This window comes from Rhinopithecus roxellana, chromosome 13 (assembly GCF_007565055.1).
Source record: "Rhinopithecus roxellana isolate Shanxi Qingling chromosome 13, ASM756505v1, whole genome shotgun sequence".
In the NCBI taxonomy this organism is placed as follows: Eukaryota; Metazoa; Chordata; class Mammalia; order Primates; family Cercopithecidae; genus Rhinopithecus; species Rhinopithecus roxellana.
The window spans coordinates 5514894-5533379 of NC_044561.1; the positions used below are offsets into that span (position 1 = coordinate 5514894).

At 45.9% G+C, this 18486-nt stretch overlaps 1 protein-coding gene across 3 annotated transcripts in view; it reads right to left on the reverse strand.

The window, feature by feature from the left end:
* The window catches only part of EFCAB6 (EF-hand calcium binding domain 6), a 306775-nt gene that overhangs the window by 40732 nt on the left and 247557 nt on the right, over window positions 1–18486 (reverse strand). For all 3 annotated transcript variants that reach the window (XM_010370379.2, XM_010370306.2, XM_010370446.2), the window contains 2 exons: window positions 13280–13475; window positions 8720–8911 (listed from right to left, as the gene is read on the reverse strand). In XM_010370379.2, coding sequence (XP_010368681.2) covers window positions 8720–8911; window positions 13280–13475 — 388 coding nt within the window. The remainder of the gene's footprint in view (window positions 1–8719; window positions 8912–13279; window positions 13476–18486) is intronic.

Consider the following 18486-nt stretch of genomic DNA (forward strand, 5'->3'; position numbering starts at 1 on the left):
ATACTGGTAACATCTGTATTTTGGATTTTCTCTGCAAGACTTACTTGGGACAATACATTCTTGGATTGGTGTCTGGCTTCCTGATAGGATCATGACCTCGTAGAATCACTGGTGCTGCTCAACTCTGATGGTTACTTAATTGATCCACAAATGGTTGTCGTGGCTCTGGAGGGACCAGATGAATGGGGAGCCTGCCTGGGCTGGTTGCACCATTGTCCATTTCATTTGAACATACAGAGGGCTTCCAGTGGGGGCTAGGAATCAAGAAGAATCCTGATCCGGATTCAGGGGAATGAGGCGGGAGTGCTCTGAGGATGCCGGAGTGAGTGATTAACACAAGGCAGGTGCTGGAGGTGAGCAGGGCCCCCCACACCATGCATTTCCGTGGGGCCTGGCTGAGGTCCTGCCACGGGGTGTGCTGCGTAGGGCTGGGGCACAAGGGAGAATGAGACCTCATCCCTGCCCTTGGGGACATGGGACTCCGGGTTTGAGAAAATTCAACCACACAAATTAAAACGACTACCAGAAATTCTGTCTGATATGCTTCTTCCAACCTCACCAACAGGTTCATGATAGCCTTGTCTTCTGCCTGACACAGCTGTGTTTGAAAGGGGGCCTCTCTGTTGGGGAAGGGGGCCCACGTGACCACCCTTCATGAGGCCCAGGTGGGGAAAGCCTGGTGTGGCCCCTTCACATTCCTGCAAGAGGCATCAGAAACCGTGCCTGTCTCCCTTTGGTGGCCGGCCCTGTGCTACTTCCTGCAGAGCTTGCCTGGCAGGTGCCGAGTTCCTACCCTGTCCATGCCACCGGGAACTGGGGTTGGAGGGGGACTCATACTCCTTCCTAAAGGGAGGCTTCAGAGCCAGGCCGGATCCAGGACACACGCGTGGAGGAGTTGCAGTGTTGCCACAGACAATCAGGACTTGGGAGAAAGTTTGAACAGCAAAAGAATAACTCTGTAGCATGCTCAGTGAGAGCGAATCTTAGCAGCCTGTGCAACCTCACTGCCGACCTTCTGTGATGATGTGACTTTCATTCTGTTGCTTTTATCACTATAGCTGGCTTTAAGGAGGCGATCCATATTAGTGCAGATACTGGGGCAGTGCTAGGACCTGTGTAGACACAGATGCTCTAGAGGAAGCAGACACCACCCATGCCAAGGACCCTGGGCTTCCCCCAGGAGGGCAGCCAGCTCACCAAGTTCAAAGGCTGAGGAGAAGTGGATGCATCAGGTCTGCCTGGTTCCTGCTGGATCACCACGTGACGATGCCTGTAGGCCCTGCTGGGTGGCCTGGAATAATACTCCTTCTGCCTCAGTGTGGCACAGGGGGCCCAGCAGCCCCTGCACCCTGGCCTGTCACCAAGGCCCTCCCGAAAGTCGTTACCCCTCACGACTTGCCACAGTGCCACCCACCTACAGGACGGCAGGTAGTGAATTTTGCATTGGCAAGTAGAGAGTGAGTGAAATTCAAGGGAAATAGTTAAAATCGCTGAAATTCCATCAAGAAGACTTAGCTTTTCTTGCCATCAAGAGCAAGGGTAAATAACAGTAATGCTAATATCTTAATAATTCACTTAATTTATTTACAATTATCTTAGAGCCCTTTCCCGAAAAGGAAACTTCCCCATTCTTTATCATATTCATTAAAAATACATGGACACCATTGTATGTACAATAAAAAGCAAGATAAACTGAAGTAACACTGTTGGCAGTGAATATAAATATGATATTCATAAAAGATTACAAACATTTTGATGTACTTTACCGTAAGTCCCTTTGGTTGAAAACTACATTCTTCAATTCTCTATTGGAACAAAAACCATCTTCAAGTTATTTAACATATAACTGAATGACTTTTGAGATCATATATTTCCACACAAAGTGAGGAAAGATTTCATTGGCTCTCTGCTTGCTAGACTGCGACAAAATAATTACTCTGTATTGAATAAGGGTGTGTTTTGTTAAAAAAATTCCATTATTTCCATGGTAATAAAGTAGAAAGATTTTATATGGGTTTCTACTATGTCTTTTAAAAATTCTATTTCTGCACTGAGCGTTATTTTTATACTCACTGAAGAAACTGAAATTGCACTTTAAGATTTAAGGGAAATGTTAAACGGGAACATTTTCTAAAAACAAGGTGATACTCTACACTTTGCACATGGCACTTTGAATGTAAAATGTTTTTCTAGAAGTGAAGACGGGGTATTTGCTGGGAAGAGAAATCCAGACGCTGTTTTTCCAGTTTGTGGGAATCTCATGAGAAGGTGCGTGTGTGCCGTTCAGGTCTCTCTCTCTCTCTCTCTCTCTCTCTCTCTGTCTCTCTCTCTCTGTCTCTCTTTTTTTTCCTGTTTTGCTTTTTCACCAACCCACTGGGTAGCATTTTTTGCTTCGATGCCTTGTTCCTCTTTTATGTCATCTAGGCCAGCGCTTCTCATCTTGAAAGGGGGTGTGATGGCTTCCAGGCGCATGGGACCAACTCCTTGCTTCCGTCTGAAAAGACATATGTCGCCTTCCCTTCCTGGAAGCTTGCAGGCCTCTGTGCCTCCTGGGCTGGTTCTCAAGCCCAGGACGGTGCCGGGAGGATGACCCCCAGGCCTGCTGCACAGCAAGACTCCTGGGCTCCCCCACCATGGAGCCCTGGGGTGGGCTGGTCTGCACAGCAGCAGCCTGGGACCCGCACTTTAAGAAGCGCTGTCTGATTTGAGTGGTGCTTAACGAAGCAGTATAAGGAAGGAGCAAGGACGGGGGAGGACTCATGGTCAAGCCACACAGCAGGGGCAGGAAGCCCGCAGCCCTTGCTGTGAGAAGAGCTCAGATCATTTTCACGTGCTGCTGTGACAGGCAGAGGAGGCATAAGAATAATAGGAGTTTTGGGCCGGGCGCGGTGGCTCAAGCCTGTAATCCCAGCACTTTGGGAGGCCGAGACGGGCGGATCACGAGGTCAGGAGATCGAGACCATCCTGGCGAACATGGTGAAACCTCGTCTCTACTAAAAAATACAAAAAACTAGCCGGGCGAGGTGGCGGGCGCCTGTAGTCCCAGCTACTCGGGAGGCTGAGGCGGGAGAATGGCGTAAACCCGGGAGGCGGAGCTTGCAGTGAGCTGAGATCCGGCCACTGCACTCCAGCCTGGGCGACAGAGCAAGACTCCGTCTCAAAAAAAAAAAAAAAAAAAAAAAAAAAAAAAAAAAAAAAAAAGAATAATAGGAGTTTTGGAAGACAGATTTGATGGCATATCCAATAGAAGAAATGGATTATGAGTAGGTGTAAAATTGTCATCTTTACTCTCTGTGTGCTTTCAGTCTACGCAAGGTCTTAGGCAATGTCTTAACTACAATTCCAGTTTTTCTCTCTCCGAGAATGGATTGCTTTGGCTAGGGATTACTCACGGTGAACTTGCTTTGCGGGGAGAGTTGCCGACTGTCTTAATTACATTTTGGTAATCTCCTTTTAATTACTTACCTCCTGTGCATCCCCCAGAGGAAAAGGATGGGTGGTATCATATTTAATGAGCTTAAGGATGATGCATTAATTACTCCTATTATTTGTTACTTCTTTTCCCTTCTATTAGAAAAACACAGCAACCCGGGGTTAAACTGGAGAAGTTCATGATGAATGCAGTCTGGGGTTCTTCCCCAGCTGCCTTCCCCTGCAGCCGCCCTGGAGGAGGCTGGCCGGCTCCCTCACTCAGGAGTCCTCAGCCGTTCTTCTTTATTCAGACAAAGGGACCTAAACTCTGCAAGCAAAGCTGCAGGACCCAGGTGGTCTGTCTCTGCCACCATCTCCTGCTCCCTGCGACTAAACAGGACAAAAGAAAACTCACACCTACTCTGTCATTCACTGCGAACAGAACTGCTTGCTCTGTGGTCACCCCCCTCCTCCTGCCACGTCATGTTCCTTGCAGTTTTGTGCTGCCCTTCCAGCCCAGAAATCGTTTGCTCAAGGATTTACTCATCCTCCTAGTAAATGCACGCTTTTCCGATTTGTCTGAGCTCAGGTGTTAGCTTCTTGGCCAGGTGCATCGTGCTAGGCCAATTTAGGGGGTTGATTCCATTGAATTCCCAGAAAACAGATCACACACTGACGGGACAGGGCAGGAGGTGGCCGGTGCAGGGACGCATGCTGCAGGGACAGTGCCACCTCTGCATCCACGGTTCCCAGCCCACCGTGATCAATCCCTGTCTCCAAGCACATTTCTCCTCTTCACTCTTGCTGCAATTTTCTCACTAGGATGTTGAGCAGGTGCTTCTGGAGGTGAAAGCGACTCTTTGCCAAGAGAACTGGGCAGAACTAACCAATGTTGGGGGAGGTAAGCTGACAGTCCATAAAGCTTTAGGAACGTTCTCTCCTTGGTCCGGCAATTCCAGGATCAGCAGAGGCTCCTTGCGACTTGTGCATGAGGACACTCAGGCCACGCTGAGGGGGGACAGCAGACGTGGAGCTTCAAGCCCGGTCTTCTCCACTTGCAGGTCCTTTAGGGGTATTTTGTTACAGCTCCCGAGCAGCCTAAGACAGTCCCCATGTCACTCAGAGTCAAAGCCAAAGTCTTTACAAGGACCCCAAGCCTACGGCCGCCTGGCTCCTTCGCTCCCTGGCCCCATCTCCTTAGACCTCTCCTTCATCTGCCCCCAAACCAGTTGGCCCCTTCCTGCGGGTGCCATTGCACTAGCGGTGCCGGCCAGTCCCTCGCCCGATGTCACTGCTCACTCCCTCCCCTCCCCGTTCCTCGGATGTCACCCCTCGTCAGGCCCTCCCTTCTGCTCTGCTCCATTTTTCTCCCAGCTGCTGCTGGAACCTGACATGTGACTGAGTCACTCACTCCTGCTCTGTCTCCCTCACTAGAATGGGGGCTTCTGGAGGCAGGGACTGCATCTGTTTAGTTTGCTGCTAAACCTGGCACCCAGCTCAGTACCTGGTACACATTGGCCATAGGAAACATATGTCATGAGAGAGTGAATGAACCCACACGATGGAATGGCGCATGCTAGATGGAATCCATGCTTTAGAGGAAAATGAAGACCCCAGAGAATGCCAGTGCTACCACAGGAGGTGAAAAGGCAGGAGAGAACAGGCCAGGGGACCCTGGAGGAGAGGCCAGCAGAGCTGGAAGAGGAGAGCGGGATCCCTCATCTGTCACATGGGCACATCGGTGAATAATGCCTGAGACTGATCATTTAGGAAATGGCAGCGTAAGAATATTACTGAGAGACAGGAACATATGCAGCTGAAGAAACAGCAAAAAACCAAAATAAAAATAAAAGTGATTGCTCTTGGGGAGCAGGACTGGAAGTTAAATGGGTAAGTCAAGTGATCTCCGTTTTTAAGTGTTTTGGAACAATTCAATTTTATTTCTATATGGGCATATGTTACTTTGATACAAATGAAAAATGTTTGTTAAAAAAAAGACTTGCAAGAGTTCAGAACACAACCCCCAAACTCAGCAGCATACATGGTCTGTCCTCAACCCTACTCCTAAAGGACATTTGTATACTAAAAAGGGACCATGTGCGGTGGCTCACGCCTGTAATCCCAGCACTTTGGGAGGCCGAGGCTGGTGGATCACCTGAGGTCAGGAGTTCAAGACCAGCCTGACCAACATGGAGAAACTCCATCTCTACTGAAAATACAAAAATTAGCCAGGCATGGCGGTGCATGCCTGTAATCCCAGCTACACGGGTGGCTGAGGCAGAAGAATCGCTTGAACCCAGGAGGCGGAGGTTGTGGTAAGCCAAGATCGCGCCATTGCTCTCCAATCTGGGTAACAAGAGTGAGAGTCTGCCTCAAAAAAGAAAGAAAAGAAAAAGGGCTGGGCGCAAACATGCCAAAGTATTAACCCTAGTTGTCCCAAGGGGTGATTTTAATTATTTTCTTCAACTGTATCAGCATATTCCAAACAGTATATAATGGACATAAACAATTTCTATGAATGTTAGCTTAAATCATATGAAATTGTCAACATTCAACCATTTATGACTTTAAAAATAGTAATTTCATATAATCCAACCCGATAGAACAGAATTATTTAAAAAATATATAAAGGGCTGCTTTTAAGGTCAATAAAACCATTCCTACCCCTTGACTCCAGTTATTTTATTTCTTGGATATTTCTTAAGGAACGAATCCAAAATGTGGACACAGATTTACATACAAAGTGTTCACTGTAAATAACAGAGGCAAAAGCTGGAGGAAAACATCCTAAATGCTTAAAAATTAGGGAGCGGGTGGAATGTGATATAGACCTTTTAGCTGATGTTTGGGAAACCTTTAAGTGACATGGTACAATTTAACATTAAGTGAAAAAAAGCAGGATACATGAATATATATATATATATATATATATATATATATACGCTGTCATTTCCACTCTGTTAAAAAAATGCATTAGAAATAGGAAAAAAGAAAAAAAGATCTGTAAGGCAGGATGGTGCTTAGAAAGAACACCAGCTCTGAAGGCGAACTCTCTGGCTTGCCACTCCTTGCTGAGCTCAGGTGGCTATTTGACTTCTGGGAGCCTGTCTACTCCACCTTCCCCAGCGGGCAAGACAGTGAGATGAGAAAGTGCATATGAAGGGCCCAGAGCTTAGTAGGTGCCCACTAAACGGTGGCCAAGGTTGTTCTTGTCATCATCCCCATCATCGTGGGGTCTAAATTACTGCTATCCTTTTTTACATATATTTTTTTGCATTGTCCCTGATGTCTCTCGTGAATATGTATTCCTTTTAAAATGACAAAACACACACACACACACACACACACACACACACACACACACACATAATCATAAAAATAGCGAGGGTCACTATAAAACAAGAGCAAAGACAAGCCACAGACCAGCGGAAGGTATTTGCAACCCACATGCCAACCAAGGGCCGAAAGCCTTTCAGGTCATTTGTAGACGACGAGACCTGAATAGCTGACAACCCATGGAAGTGTTTGACCCTTACTAATGATCAGATGGCAGAAGTTAAAACATTTAACAAAACCAAGGGACAGCAGGGATGTGTAGTGTCAGGAACTCTCCTGTACCACGGGTGGGGCTGTACACTGGCACAATCACTTAGAAGAACGCTGGCTGTTTCTGGGAAGTTTGAATGTGGACCCACCCTCCCATCAGCAATTCCAGGCAGAGGAGCTCCAGTGTGTGCACACAAGGAGACAGGCATGGAAGGGGGACTGGTGCTTTGCTTGCAATGAAGGAAACTGAGAACAAGCTGCACGTTCGTTAACAGGAGGGTGACGACCGAATGGCACAATCATATATTCAGTTAATAGACTGGATTTTTGTTGTTGTTTTTTGTTTTTTTGTTTTGAGACAGAGTCTTTTTTTTTTTTTTTTTTTTTTTTTTTTTTGAGACGGAGTCTCGCTCTGTCGCCCAAGCTGGAGTGCAGTGGCCGGATCTCAGCTCACTGCAAGCTCCGCCTCCCGGGTTCACGCCATTCTCCTGCCTCAGCCTCCTGAGTAGCTGGGACTACAGGCGCCCGCCACCTCGCCCGGCTAGTTTTTTCTATTTTTCAGTAGAGACGGGGTTTCACCGTGTTAGCCAGGATGGTCTCGATCTCCTGACCTCGTGATCCGCCCGCCTCGGCCTCCCAAAGTGCTGGCATTACAGGCTTGAGCCACCGCACCCGGCCTTGAGACAGAGTCTTGCTCTGTTGCCCAGGCTGGAGTGCAGTGTTGCAATCTTGGCTCACTGCAACCTCCGCCTCCTGGGTTCAAGTGATTCTCCAGCCTCTGCCTCCTGAGTAGCTGGGATTACAGGTACCCGCCACCACACCCAGCTACTTTTTTTTTTTTTTTTTTTGTATTTTCAGTAGAGACAGGGTTTCACCATGTGGGCCAGGCTGGTTTCAAACTCCTGACCTCAGGTGATCTGCCCACCTCGGCCTCCCAAAGTGCTGGGATTACAGGCGTGAGCCACCGACTTTTTATAGCAGCTTAAGTGCATCAACTAAAGCCAATATATTAACATGGATAAATCTTAAATACATTACTATAAGCAAGAAAAAATAAGTGCAGATACAACATTCAATATCATATCACTTACATAAAGCTAAAAATATGCAACACAATAGTGTATTTTGTTCAGAAACATCCATCTAAATGGCAAAGATGAAAAAAAAATCACAAAAACCACAGTGTTTAGGAACCTGGAGTCAGGCTTACAAATCAGTCCCACTGCTCACCAGCTGGGTGACTGTGGATAATACTTCATGTCTCTGTGCGAAGGCCTCGTCTCTCAACTGGGGATATTAATAGCTTGTATCTCACAGTGACCTCAACACGATTATACATGTTAATATATATACAGAGGACTAGAAATAGTGGCAGGTACACAGAAGACATGCTATAGTGTTTGCTGCTATTATTAACCTCAAACCTGAAAAATGTTCATGCTGTTTGCTTTAGTAATCTCATTCCCCAGACCATCTTCTGGGATCTAAGACTCCTTAGAACTCTAAAGCAACCAGAGAAAACAAGCTCCCAAACTTCTTTGAAAAATAAAATAAAATAAAATAAAATAAAAATGTCCAACAAAGGATGCATATTCACCTTCTAATAGTCTGTAGAGTTTATACCAGTGTTTCATTTAGAATGAGCTAATTACATGAGGTGATTGCCAATTTATCTAATATGCTTCTAATCAATTATCTATTTTGTAAAAACTAATTTTAGCTCATTTTCAAAGAGATGCTTATGTGCTGCAGACATTCTTACCTCCTCAAAGAAACAGCTAAAGTTCTGGAGAAAATATTTCCAATTTATATAGGGGGTTAGATGAATTCTTAGTTTCCTCAAAAAATAATGATACTGATTGTCCGTTAGTTTGTAACAGAAATCCTTAAGAACTTGTCCAAATTCTGTAGCCTTTACAAATCCTGTATCCTCTTTATCCAATGCAGAAAATGCCTAAAAAGAAAGAAAAGAAAAAAGATGGCAAATGCTACTGTCAAATGAATACTTCTAAAACACTTTCCTTAAGTACTGTTTCTGCTGAATGCAAATGAAGCCTAGTGTGCAAAAGTACCTTGTAAATTCTAAATTACTAAATAAATGCACCATTATTGAAGGACTGAGACAAGTACAATATGAACACAGTACGGGAGCTTATGAGTTCTAGAGGAAATTCGCCTTACTTGCTCCTATTTGGATGTGAGGAGGAAGGAAAATAAAGAGGAATCCTGGCCCGAAGCACCCGTAACCGTCCTGATAGAAGCCTCACCCTTGCTCCCAGGATCCCTGTTTTACAGAACAGAGCAGAGAGTAACTTGCTCAAGCTCTCTTGGCCCTTACATTCTACAAGTATTAATTAGTTGTAACAGGAGGCTCAGGAGAGACCTCACTGCATTGCATCGGGGCAAGGGTCTCGAGGCAGTAGTCTGACTGTGGGAGCAGCTGGGAGGAGGGATCAGGGGACCACCCTGACCTCACCACTGTCCTTCACAGCAAGGCTTGTGCATGGCTGCTGTCCTTTCCTGAGTCTCAGCCAGAGCCCGAGTGGCCTCGCATCATGAGAAGCTGCCCCAGGCCTGCGCTGGAGCAGAGGGGGCACACATCGCGAATCCTACAGTAGAGGAGTTAAACTGAAAAAGTGCAAAAATGTGCTATAAAAAGAAAGCACATTTTTTTCCATCTGTTGAAATAAAATCATTCATTTTTATTGCACCAGGAAATCTGCATCCAGGGGTAGATTAAAATCTTTTTTTAAAGGAAGAATTTAGAGTGCCTGCAAACCCCACCACACCCTTCTGATTAATTCTCATTTGGGGCTAATTAGGCACACCCCACTGGCCTAACAGGGTGATGGCATATGTGTAATCAAATTAACCTTAAAATGTCAGATAGCTTCACATTTTCATGTAGTCCGTGGTAACACGAGGTAGCTGTGTACAGTGGGAAGTCCCCTAGCCAGGAGTTGTTCTGGAAACCTGGGCTCTGCTGCCCACCATAAGTCCTGAACCTCTCTAAACTTTAGCTTCTTCACTGTAAAGATGGACTTAACTCAGAGGGCAGGTGTAAGTTTTCCTAAGTTTACTGGAAAATGCCCCCATCCAGGTACCTGGCCCCTGGGGATCTCAAATGTTAAGGAGAACGATCTTAAGAATGAACACAGCCAATTGTGCCGCAGGGGCAGCGACAGCGGCAGGCTCCAGAGTGAAGAGGAGCCTCGTGTGTCGCTCAGCTGGCTGGGCCACCCCTCCTCACCCCTTCCCTCCCCACTAATCCCTCACACCGGGACTCTGGAGCCCACCTTGCTTCCCTACACCAAGGAAATTGGGATGTGATTTACAAAAAAAAAAAAAAGCTTAAAATAGATCTCAGGAGTGGAGAGTGAGTGATTCCCACCTCCAAGAGTCTGATACCCTAAAAGGGTCACTAGCGTTGATTTCTACAAAAGTCAAGACGCCAAGGTCAATCCTCAAAAGAAGTCATGGGCAGTAGACAGCACATCTCAAGTAAAGATCTTCAGGACTTTAATTCTTCAAACCACCTGGATTTGGAAAAGGGCTGTGACAAATCCATTTCCCCTTCCTTCTCATGTTCTGGGCTCTGCTCCGTAGTCCCTGTGTGACCCTGGGCAGGTTTATTCATGCTGAACCTCAGTTTCCCCTCCTATAGAGTGGAATCACGAGCCCCACCTTGCAAGGTTATGATCAAAGAGAAAAAGACTCATGAACTCTCATTAGGGCTTGTGGACCCCAGCGCCCCGGGAAGCCCTCTAGAATGTGTGGAGCCAGGACTCTGTGATGTTTGAAGGGATGTTCACTGTGGGCACTGAGAGGTGTTGACTGGATCTTGCAGTCTGGGTTGCTGTGGCTGTTTGGGCTCTGGGTGCCGGCTTCCCACAGGATGGTTCCGATGTGCTGCCTTGTTTATCTCCGATGCCTGCCCTCTGCAGACAGCAACTTCCCTTCTTGATGCTGACACATGGGGAAACTCACGTGGGAGCATCACCCCACCAGGAGGCTGGTTCCAAACACAATATCCAAGGACACCAGCACAGTCCACAGCATCATTACGCCACACACCAGCATCATTCCTTACACGCAGGCATCATTCCCTACACGCAGCCATCACTCCTTACACGCAGCCATCACTCCCTACACGCAGGCATCACTCCCTACACGCAGGCATCATTCCCTACACGCAGCCATCACTCCTTACTCGCAGCCATCACTCCTTACACGCAGCCATCATTCCCTACACGCAGCCATCACTCCTTACACTGCAGCCATCATTCCCTACACGGAGGCATCATTCCACACACCAGCATCATTCCTTACACGCAGGCATCATTCCTTACACGCAGCCATCACTCCTTACACGCAGCCATCACTCCTTACACGCAGGCATCACTCCCTACACGCAGCCATCACTCCCTACACGCAGCCATCACTCCCTATACGCAGCCATCACTCCCTACACGCAGCCATCACTCCTCCTTACATGGAGCCATCACTCCTTACACGCAGGCATCACTCCCTACACGCAGCCATCACTCCCTACACGCAGCCATCACTCCCTACACGCAGCCATCACTCCCTACACGCAGCCATCACTCCCTACACGCAGCCATCACTCCTTACACGTAGCCATCACTCCTTACACGCAGCCATCACTCCCTACACGCAGGCATCACTCCTTACACGCAGCCATCACTCCCTACACGCAGCCATCACTCCCTACACGCAGCCATCACTCCCTACACGCAGCCATCACTCCCTACACGCAGCCATCACTCCTTACACGCAGCCATCATTCCCTACACGCAGGCATCACTCCCTACACGCAGCCATCATTCCTTAAACGCAGCCATCACTCCTTACACGCAGCCATCACTCCCTACACGCAGGCATCACTCCTTACACGCAGCCATCACTCCCTACACGCAGCCATCATTCCCTACACGCAGGCATCACTCCCTACACGCAGCCATCATTCCTTACACGCAGCCATCACTCCTTACACGCAGCCATCATTCCCTACACGGAGGCATCATTCCACACACCAGCATCATTCCCTACACGCAGCCATCACTCCTTACATGCAGCCATCACTCCTTACACGCAGGCATCATTCCCTACACGCAGCCATCACTCCTTACACGCAGCCATCATTCCCTACACGCAGCCATCATTCCCTACACGCAGCCATCACTCCCTACACACAGCCATCACTCCCTACACGCCGCCATCACTCCTTACACGCAGCCATCATTCCCTACACGGAGGCATCATTCCACACACCAGCATCACTCCTTACACGCAGGCATCACTCCTTACACGCAGCCATCACTCCTTACACGCAGCCATCACTCCTTACACGCAGCCATCACTCCCTACACGCAGCCATCACTCCCTACACGCAGCCATCACTCCTTACACGCAGCCATCACTCCTTACACGCAGCCATCATTCCTTACACGCAGCCATCATTCCTTACACGCAGCCATCACTCCCTACACGCAGCCATCACTCCTTACACGCAGGCATCACTCCTTACACGCAGCCATCACTCCTTACACGCAGCCATCATTCCTTACACGCAGCCATCACTCCCTACACGCAGCCATCATTCCCTTCACGCAGCCATCATTCCCTACATGCAGCCATCACTCCCTACACGCCGCCATCACTCCTTACACGCAGCCATCATTCCCTACACGGAGGCATCATTCCACACACCAGCATCATTCCTTACATGCAGGCATCATTCCGTTCACGCAGGCATCATTCCCTACACGAGGCATCATTCCACACACATAGGCATCATTCCGTACATGCAGGCATCACTCCGTACACTGTCTAAAGCACCATGCAGATGGAAGCTGCAGAACGTCAGCCTACTCAGGTGACTCCCCTTGCTCCTGGAGGACTTCACAGTGAAGTCTCTGTGCCACAACCTGGCCCAGTTCAACCTCTTCAAGGCCACCTTGAGTCCTTCATCTCTGTGGACCGAGTGCTTGGCTGTGCTGAGAGCTCCCAGGATGTGCTGAGCCCACTATTGCCCAAGGGCCTCTATTTTGTCTTTTTTGCCCAGAGTCCCATGACCTCACCCCAGACTCAGCATTTCTAATGCTGAGCACTCCCAACTTGGAGAGCACATGCTGGGGTGGAAGAGTGGATACACATTTACTCACATAAAAGCTCTGCTCGTGGTTAACTAGACACCCCAAGGAGAATGAACAGAGATGGGAGGGGTTTCAGGGTGGGGCTGAGAGGTGTTTTCATGAATCAGGATGAGTTTTCACAATAAAGCACTTTCAGCCTGTCATACCGTGGACAAAGCCAGATGGGAGGACTCAACTACTTCCTGGATCTTCCTCACAACCTCCTGTGGATTCAGCGTTGCAAAATTGATTGGCATGCTCTCTTCCTTTTCCTTGGGCTGAGCTCCTGTTGACTTGCTGTTCTCCACTGCTCTCAGGAAGTCGAGGTAATTGATGGAATTATCATGCCGGCTGACTCCCCAGCTTGTCCCAAAAGGAAGAAAAGAACATATTCATTTTAAAAGCCACCCTACTGCTTATTCATTCAACAAACAGTTGCTGAGCACAGAGCAACGTGGGGAAAATGAATAATTTTAAGACACCATTCCCCGCCCTGTAGGTGCAGACATGGTAGTTAGCTCTGCTATCAGGCAGGCACACACATTCTGCAATACAAGGACTCAGGGTGATGAGAGGTGACAGTGCAGCTCACTGACGGCTGGGGGCCACAGCTGCCTGGACTGAAGACCTGAGGCATGAAGGGACAGCAGGGTTGGTGGCTTTGCAGAAGACGAAGGGAGATGTCTGCTGAGAATCCGGCCCTATGATGGGGGCACATGAAAGTATGTTGGCAGGGATGTGACATTCGCAGAGTAGTATCATGGGAAGATAAATCTGATAGCGCCTCAAAGACAGTCTGGAAGTGAGACTATGGGGTGGTGGCAGTGGCGGGAGAGTAGCAGTCTGGATGGGAGGCTCCTGGGGTCATGGAGGCCTTAACTAAGAAGGGCCTGGACTTGGAAATGGCAGTGGGATTTGAAAGAGAGGAAACATGTCAAAGACAGTGAAAAGAAGAAGAGGAAATGAGTAAGAAATATATTAAATTCTCTTTCAGGAGTGGTTGAAATGAAGTTGTCAAGCTGAAAGCAGTCAAACGATATTTTGCAAAACCTATCTAGCTGAGGATTTTCTCAAATAAAAATTCCACCTGCATTGATGGCTCAGCAAGGACATCCCTGTGGAAACAGAGGCTCCTTCATCCCCTTGACTCTGACACAGAAGAAATTACCTAAGTTCTGGAAGACTAAATTGTGAGGTAAAATCCAAAAGTCTCAGGGAACATATAGTATATATATTAAAGATGCAAAATAATTCAAAATAAAGTTTAATTGCATTCAAAGTTCACATTTCTACAACTTAAATTCCTGGGGAATTTCTGGCACTTAAACACCTAAACTTTCTCTCAGCAGGACTGGGCTCAAGTGTCAACGCAGAAGAGCTTGGAACGCTGGTGGGCTGGAGAGAGAAGTTTCCAGTGATTCAGATATCTGCTTCTAAAGAAGACGAGCCAAGAGCTGAGCTTTTCCAACCCACAGCTGCAGAGCCGCCTTGCACAGGCCCTGCATCGGGTCGGCTTGCATGATGGCGACATCGAGGAAAAGGGCAATCAACACTATTTCATCAGCGGGAGAAATTGCCAACGTGGTATTAAAATGTAGTAATAAAATCATATGCATATGCTAATCTCAGTAGTATTTAGAAAAGTCTATTTTGGATCTAGAAAAGAATAATCTACATATAATTACAAATAACAGAGATGTTTATCATCAAGAGGTCTTTGAGAAGAAACAAGCAACTGTGCAATGGATCCTTATTAAGGTTTCAACGCATAAAAAAGTTGATCACCCCCATTGAAAGGTGGGCTTCAGATATCCCACAGTCCTTTTGTTGTTGCTTATAAAAGTATCAAGCCTATGTTTTAACAAGAATCTCTTATAATCATTTAGTTAATTTATCTGCTGTTTTTCCATGATTTATTCATTGAATGCATATGAATTCTTGTTCAGCTGGAAATAGATTCAGCGAGAGGAGATCCCGTTTAAGGAAGAAAAAAACACATAGGCATTTGAGGATGAAATGGTCCTTCCTTTCTATACACACACACACACATACACAGACACACACACACATACACACAGGCATCGGACTTCTCATAGTTCAAACACAATGGATCAATGTTTTCAAACTTTTAAGGGAATAATTTTCTTCTTAAGATTCTATGCTCAGACAATCCAGCAATGTGTGGGAAAAAGAATTTAAAAAGTTTAGTTCAATAAGAACTCAGAAAATTTACTTCCTGTCCACCCTTTCTTATGAGATTACTTCAGGAAGTACTCCAGCAAAAGAAGAATGTAAATCAAGAAATAAAGAGATGTGGGATATAGGAGACAGGGGATCCAACCTAGACAATAGTGGAGGCAGCACAGGATGCTCTTTGGATCACAGAACTAGAGCAGGAAAATGGTGGGGGGCAGGGGTAGGTTCTCAAATAGAGATGCCGGGGAAAAAAACTCAAGAGAGGAGAAAGTGGAATAGAATGCTGGGGAAACCTGAAGGTCAAAAATAATGAACTTTATCTGAGCCCTGTTCTATAAAAAGTGATGGTTAAATAAATCACCCCAACCTTAATGTCCCTGGATAAGTCTACTGCAAAGAACTACCTTTTCCCCATATGACTTAGAAAAGATTCATAGACGCCCCAAGGCTTACCTCTGATAGCAAGGACATAGACCCTCCAAATTCCCAGTCTCAGTCTCATAAATTATTAGCTGAACTGTTTGTTCCCATTGACTAATCTGGACAAAATATCTGCTAACTGACCACAGTTTAGTTAAGCTACTCTCCTTTCTCCAGAACCTTGAACTTGGACCCACCTCAGCCTAAGCCAGCAACAGAATGTGGAATAGCCCCTCCCTAATAGCTCCTCAGGGACTCCGACCACAGGAAAGATGTTTCTTGCTCAGCTGTCTGGTCACACCATCTATTCATCTTACTCCCCATGCTTGGTTCTTTCTATCCTTGTTTACTCTTCCCTATTAAACAAAAGCCCTCTTCTGCTTGCTCTCTGAGATGCTTACACATTTCATGGTTGGGGCATTCTCTCTATTGTAATAATCTTCCTCTCCCTGCTGCAATAGTCTTTTCAGATAAAGTCTCTTTTACCTAAGTATGGATTTGTCTTTACTTGACAAGATAAAACAAAGGCAAATATCATAAAGAAAATAAAGAATAAATTAAACTCCAGGAAATAACCTATCCAATAAAATCATAGTATAGATATGAAACAAATTTAAAATATTGCTATGGTCTATTTGTGTCCCCCCAAAATTCATATGTTAAAATGTTAACCCCTAAGATAATGACCTTTTAGCAGGTGAGTCCTTTGGGAGGTGATTAGTTCATGAAAACAGAGCCCTCATGAATGAGATTAGTGCCTTTATGAAAGAGGCCCCAGAGAGACCTTTGTCCCTTCTGCCACATGAGGTTACAGTGAAAAGACAGACATCTAAGATCCAGGACATTTTCAGCAGACACTAAATCTGCTGGTACCTCAACACTGGACTTCCTAGCCTCCAGAACTGTGAGAAATGAATTTCTGTTGTTTATAAGCCACCCAATTTATATTTTTTTATGGCAGCCCAAAGGGACTGAGACAAATGTGAAATGATTTTCAGCAATTGGTGTGATCTACAAGAGAATCTATTTGATACTAAGGCTAGAGGCTCAGGGATAGTACAACTGGAAAACAAGCTAGTTTTCTTTCATTACCTGACACTGAACAATATTTATATAGTTATAATAAAATGGTATTTAATAGTTTTCAAGTTTTAGAATCAACCTATGAACCAAGCAGGAAGGAACTAGTTGTGGCTACGGGACAGAAGGTTAAATTTAACTACCTAACCAAAGGAAAAATCAAAGTGTAGCTGCCAAAAGCTGGACGTGGAAGGAGTGGGGAAAGTGGCAGAGAGAGGAGGAGAAGAATTGAGGTCATGGGGCAAAATGTCACCCTGAAACCTGGAGACACAGGCACACGCAGAGAATCACAGCTGGGGCCTGTTTTCCTGGAGCAAAAGCCTTTGGAGTCACAGGCTGGCAGGAATACTTACATGGTAATCTTGGCAAATTGGTAGAAACTGAGTGTGGACTAGTGTAAGAGTAAGAAATTCTGGGGGCCCAGTCTTAGGTAACTCTCCACCCCCACCCCCACTTTCATGGGCTTTAACTTCAGGAGTCTCACTAGCTTCAGGAGTCTTACCAGCTTCTCAGAGTGAAGATCTGAGAAAGATCCCCTCAGGGTTCTGGCAGGGGAAGGGGAAGAGCAATCCTGGTGAAATACATCCCGAACCTTCTCTATAACTACTTTCCAAGGGAAAAAACTTTCTGAGAGCCTTATCTTAGCTTTGGGGGAAGGACAATCAGCCAACTCCAGCCCCCTCTAGCATTCCTGTTTCACCTAAGCAGAAAAAAACTCAATAAATATTTCTAAAGGTTGCAGCCCATGGACTCAGCCCACTAAAAGACAGAAATGTAATCATAAAACTATAGAATGTTTCCCCTCCCCAATATTTTACCACCACATCAACCCAGCTCTAGTGAAATAATAATGGATTACAACTGAAAGAACTGCAAAACACACAGTCTATTTAAGAAGGAGCTCCTAAGGAAACCCATGAAAACAGGAGAGAAAAAAACAAGGATGCTGGAGGAAATTGCAGCCTTTGCACCAATAGCTACAGCAAACATTAAACACATCCTAACTCCCAGCCAAATGAACATAAAATCTCTAAAGGCCTATATACCTCAGTTCCTGTCTGGCTTTTAACAACAACAAAAATTACAATGCCTATAAAGAAAAGGCACAGTATGAAGAAACCAAGCAAGCTGCAAAAGCAGACTCAAATATGACACGTATTTTGAAATTATCAGATAGGGAACTTAAAACAACTATGGTTAATATGTAAAGTGTTCTTATGGAAAAAGTAAAGAACATGCAAGAACAAGTGGGCAATGTAATCAGAGATGGAAACTCTAAGAAAGAATAAAAAGAAAATGCCAGAAATTAAAAAAAAAAAAAAAAAAACCACTGTAACAGAAACGAAGAATGGCTTTGATGGGCTCATCAGTAGACTAGACATGGTTAAGGAGAGAATTAGTGAGTTTGAAGTATGTCAGTAGAAACCTCTCAAACTGAAATGCAAAGAAAAAAAGCATGGGAAGGGGTGGACAGGACAATATATCCAAAGACTGGGGGAAAATTTCAAAACGTGTAACACTTGCATCATTGGAATACCAGAAAGAGAAAGAGAAATAAGCAAAGAGACAAAACAAAAGAACAAATAAAAGCAAAAGCAAAACAAAAACAAAAACCCACTTTAATTAATAATGGTAGAAACATTCCCCAAATTAATGACAGACAGCAAATCACAGATCC